Source organism: Morus notabilis, unplaced genomic scaffold, assembly GCF_000414095.1.
Source record: "Morus notabilis unplaced genomic scaffold, ASM41409v2 Scaffold1851, whole genome shotgun sequence".
Lineage (NCBI taxonomy): Eukaryota > Viridiplantae > Streptophyta > Magnoliopsida > Rosales > Moraceae > Morus > Morus notabilis.
The window spans coordinates 39-5,391 of NW_010360322.1; the positions used below are offsets into that span (position 1 = coordinate 39).

At 34.9% G+C, this 5,353-nt stretch overlaps 1 protein-coding gene across 1 annotated transcript; it reads left to right on the forward strand.

The window, feature by feature from the left end:
- Positions 1-539: 539 nt before the first annotated feature.
- Positions 540-1,897, forward strand: LOC21387233 (E3 ubiquitin-protein ligase ATL6). Its single transcript, XM_010096360.2, has one exon. The coding sequence runs from the start codon at positions 746-748 to the stop codon at positions 1,778-1,780; it is 1,035 nt and encodes a 344-aa protein (XP_010094662.1). The 5' UTR covers positions 540-745; the 3' UTR covers positions 1,781-1,897.
- The last annotated feature ends 3,456 nt before the right edge of the window (positions 1,898-5,353 follow it).

Sequence of the window (5,353 nt, forward strand, 5' to 3'; positions counted from 1 at the left end):
ATATAAGATCAAAAAAAATAAAACTACCAATAATTTTTATTTTTAATTATTAGATCCATATTAAAAATTATCTATTTTAAATACTATTATAATTTAATGTGATTTTAATTAAATTCAATCGTCATAAATTGATAATACCAATAAGACTGTTTCTTTTACTTGATCATAAATAGTCCGAATAAAACCATGCAATAATTTGGTCCGAGAGAGAGAGAAATAAAAAAGACCAAGAATTAGAAACAATGGTATTTGCATGGTTAGTTTTTGTTACCGCAACAAGGCATTTGTCCTGTTTCATCCTACTTCCGAGGAACCAACGCAAATCAATTAAGAATCTTCCCAAAGGAAAGAAAAAGAAAAAGAAAAAGAAAAAAAAGGTTCCACGGGGCACGCCTTCCATGACCGCCAGCTGACATCGGCGCTTCCAACATACATCTGTTTCTTAGAAGGTCAATGTGGGCCCCACTTATCTCCAATAGCCCTTTCCCTTAACTTCACCCTCACGACACTTTCACACACACTTTCTCTCCCTCTCTCTCTCTCTCTCTCTCATTTATAACCACCTCTCCTCGCCGTCTCTCCCCTTAATTTTCCTCCCTCCATATCATGCAACCCCCCGGCGCATGTTAGCCCTCACCACTACCGCAAAACAGAAAAAAAAAAACTCCTTTTACTTTCTTCTCCTCCTCCTTCTTCTTCTTCTTCTTCTTCTTCTTCTTCTTCACTCAAACAGCAGCTAATTAACATGAATCACTCCAAGCATAACCATGATCGGATCGTCGTTTCTCTCTCCCTGTCGTTTCTACTCCTCCTATGGCCAGCGATTCCCCTCGCCAGAGCTCAGCCGACGGCCCCCAGTACCCCCACAGATCAGTACAACTACAGCTTCAGCCCTTCCATGGCGATCATCGTCGTCGTCCTAGTCTCCGCGCTCTTCTTCATGGGCTTCTTCTCCATCTACATCCGCCACTGCTCCGACGGCACTCAGAACTCCGTTGGCGTCGGCGCAGTAAACGGCGGCGTTGGCCGGTCGCGGAGGGCGGCGCGAGGGCTCGACGCGGCGGTGATCGAGAGTTTCCCGACGTTTACTTACTCCGCGGTTAAGGGTTTGAAGATCGGGAAGGGCGCGCTGGAGTGCGCCGTCTGTTTGTGCGAGTTCGAGGACGACGAAACGCTGCGTTTGATCCCCAAGTGCGATCACGTTTTCCACATGGAGTGTGTCGACACGTGGCTCGAATCCCACACCACCTGCCCGGTCTGCCGGGCCAATTTAGTTCCCGAACCTGGCGAGTCGCTCCACCGGCCTGAGTTGTCCGATATCGAAGCTCAAAACGACGCCGTTGCACCCGAACCGGAATTGGAACAGCAAGTCGGAGAGGAGCGGGAACAATCGGAGGCTATGGCGGCGCCAGAACAGGAGGTTTTGGAGTTGAACAAGACTTTGAACCGGAACCGGACGCGTGGGTCCCGGTCGAGCCGGATGAGGAGGCTTTTCCGGCGGCTGCAGCGGGCGTCCAGCTTGGTGCTGTTGCCTAGGGAAGGGAGCTCGAGGCGCGGGTACCGAACCGGCGAGGGAAGTAGTAGAGGGAGGAGTGGCAGGCGGTTGGACCGGTCGGCTAAGTCGGACCGGTGGGTTTTCACTATGACGCCACCGTTTTTCGGGAGGATGTCGTCAATGAAGTCGCCGAAGGTGGCGGCTAATGACGACGGCGAGGGGACCTCTGCTCCGATCGTCGGACCGGATGTGCCAAGAAGTGATTCGGTCCGGCCGCCGGTTTAATTTTAGCCTTAATATTTGATTTTGGAGCGTTAAACGTTTGTTAATGTGACTTTTCTACGCATCGGTTTTGTATAAAATGTGTATTTAATTAAATTTTTTCTTTGTATTTTTACGTTATTATATGGTCTTTTTTTTTTATAATTTTGCTTGAATTATTATCATTTTTTTATTTTAAATACTAGTGTATAATAACAATATTGACAAATATAGTCAAATGAGAAACCACAGTAGGATTTTTATTTTTATGGGATTTTGTTTCTTTTTTTTTATATAGTTTTTAGTGTTTAGTTTTTGTGTCCAAATTGTCAATTTTTGGCGGTGGACTTGAAACAATTACTAAATTTTGTTAGGATTCTATCTAAATTTAGGATCATAATTATAATATTTATTTTTATAAAAAAATTAAAATTTTAAAAATTAAAATAATAAATTAAAATTTTAAATTCATAAATCATTACTTTAATAGAGCTCGGGAAGCAACAAGCAAGTACTGACCAGGTCTTGCGGTTTAAAACATTTATGCAAGTTGGTCATTGTTGGCTCTGCCTGATGAGCTCGGGAAGCAACAATTAGGACTTATGGTCCTGTGGAGACGAAAATCTTTTTATAATTACATATAAAATTGCTCTACCTACCATTCTTTCAGAGTTCAATAATATTAAATACAAATGAAAGATTTATCTAATCTCACAAGTTGTTATGCAACAGTCAAAAGTCATCCCACAATATTTCACATTTGTGATATATAATAATTTAGCACGCCTATCATACTCTGCTAATTTATATCATAAAACAATAGCCCTCCCTATAAATTCAGTCTAGCCATCGATTTCAATACCATTTCTTTTATCTATACTCTTTATTTTTCTTTATAGTAATTAGATTCTTTTCAAGCTTTTTTAAAGTTTCAAAGAATAGCAAGATAGATATAATTTTGCATATTTATGATGCCAAACCATTTGAAAGTCTCCATTTTTTTTTTTAAGAATTCATTAGTATTCAGTCATTTTTTGGCTTAATTGGCTCCCAAGCAAAGTCATGGGTCCAGCTATATAGCTTCTTAGCATACTTTATAAAGGTGACATGTCCTTTTTTTTTTTTTTTCATAGTGACTAAGGGAATAAAGGTGACAGAAATATCTTAAAGCACTTTAGTTTGAGCTTAGTTATGGGATGCTGTATAATTAGCTAATTAAACCACACGCTTCCAGCTCAAACCTAAAAAAATTGTGCTTGATTCTTGGCATCAAAACTAATCAAGTCTGCTGATATACGACTAATTACTCGACTAAACGTATTTCTGTGTTGATTAACCTACCTTATGAATGTAGCCATATATCTCGGGGACATTTATATATATATATATATGTATATAGTTAATAAGTAGTGGAGCTGTGTGGTTCTTTGGTTAGAAAAAATATAATTAACAATTAATAGTGGAGATCTTCTCAAGAAGTTGCTTAGCAGAATTTATGCTATTCTTTTCACTTTTAAAAATACTTTCAACATTCATGGACTTATCCATACACACATTTTTCTACATCTAATTATATTAGGATTCTTTTAAGCAGAACATATACATATTAATGGTAGAAACAATACGCAAATCTAATAGAATACAATAGAAATACGACCAATTTGAAAAATATTCACCCTTAATAATTTATTGTTTTGGACCCTAGTTTTGTTCAGGCATATCTATATATTTAGATTTTGTATATTTTCGTATTATTGTTATTACTGTTTGTTTGTTTGTCATTAATAGAGCTGTCAATTTGATAGGAAAAAGAGAGAAATACATCTTAGAATATATGAGTATTGAATTTTTATCCTTTAATCAAAAAACTATATTAACCAAAAAGGTACTAATCAAGATTAAAGAGTAAAAATATTAGAGCATGCATTTAAAGAATGAGTTCACCAATTTTCTCCAATTTAAACCATGCTAAATAGGTTGGTCCGGGGGCCCAGCTCTTTGATTTAGGTTGGATTATTATTTTTTTTAATTTCTTATTAAAAATGAGGGCCGGACGAGCCCATACAGACTTCTGGGTTTGCTAGGGTCAATCATATGCTCAAGCGAGTTGACCTAGCCCAATCCAATTTCACATTTTGGGTCTCTCGGTCGGGCCAGATTATGCGGCTCAAATTTACAGCTCTAGTTTTTTAGTGCAAATACTAATATGTGTATACCATGAATGTCAAGACATAATATTTATAGGGGATACAATCATTTTGATGCCCTCTATTATAACAAAACATCTCGTTGGTATTAATAACAAACTAATAAATTTTTTTTTTTAAAAAAAATCTGAATATACTATGAAACATTTAAAATTAAAAAATTTGAAATAAGTTAAAAATGATATTTCATAAAATATTTTTAAAGATTAATTTTTATTTAATAAATGACATGGGCAATTTGAACATTATATGTCTCAAAAATCAGTTTAAATTTGTTAAAAGAACGTTTATTTAAAGATAAAGATACTATTTTCATACTATTAAGAACATAGGGTACCAATGATATGTTTTATTATTACAAAGGGTACCAAAATAATTTTTTTATCTCCATTCATAATGAAAGAAGACTAGCTTGCATATGTTTTGTTTTCAAATTTTCTTTTTGAGTTTTTTCCCTTTTTGATACGTAGGCTTTTATGAATCATGTATCAATGCAAAAATCAAAACCATCTAAGCATAGATCAAAACAATTAATGGAGACTAGGAAGAGGGACTTATGAGTCATGAACAAGTCTCTAATTATAAAACTATGAACGGACAACAGTTGCTCTTGCTGGCTGAGGAACCTTTATGGCAAAATGGGTAATACAATTTTGGTGATTGATTTTGTCTCTCTTACAATATTGCTGGTATTTATGTTCGTTTGATGGGTAGTAGTGAATGCGCTATATAAAATATTTTAATTATTCCAGCATAAAAACTTCTAAATATAATAAGTTTGCAGTTTAATATAATGTAACTTGAGATAATTAAAATATAAAATAACTATATAAAATAAAAACTTGATCAATATATATATATTTAAACAAATTATTGTACAAGCTATTAGCTTGGTAACTAACAATATTAACAAGTTATTTCGCAGAAAAGGCTAACATCTCGATTGCAGTGCAAAACTTATATATATGCTAATGTCAAATTTTGGTACTCAGTTAGGAGATTATTCTCCAATCTAATGTTATTTTTGGTGTAACTTTGACATATAGTATAAGTGGTGTTACATTTAGCACCAAATACAATATAGATTAAATTTAGACATTTGGTTGAAATTGATTGACGTGTTAACATTTTTATTTAACATTTTTAATATTATTATTTTTAAATTATTTAAAAAATTAAAAATTTACCTTCACAACTTCCAAACTTTAATGATTATTATGAAAAGAAGATATAAAATTTAAAATAACATGCACTCCAGCACAAAATAAAATAACATATTAGATATACTATTTCTCACTTTTTTTTTTTTTTGTTGAATACAATAGTCAATTGTAGTACTGGTATATGCTTTGGAGATTAGCTAAGACAGATGATGTTTTTTGCATTGGTT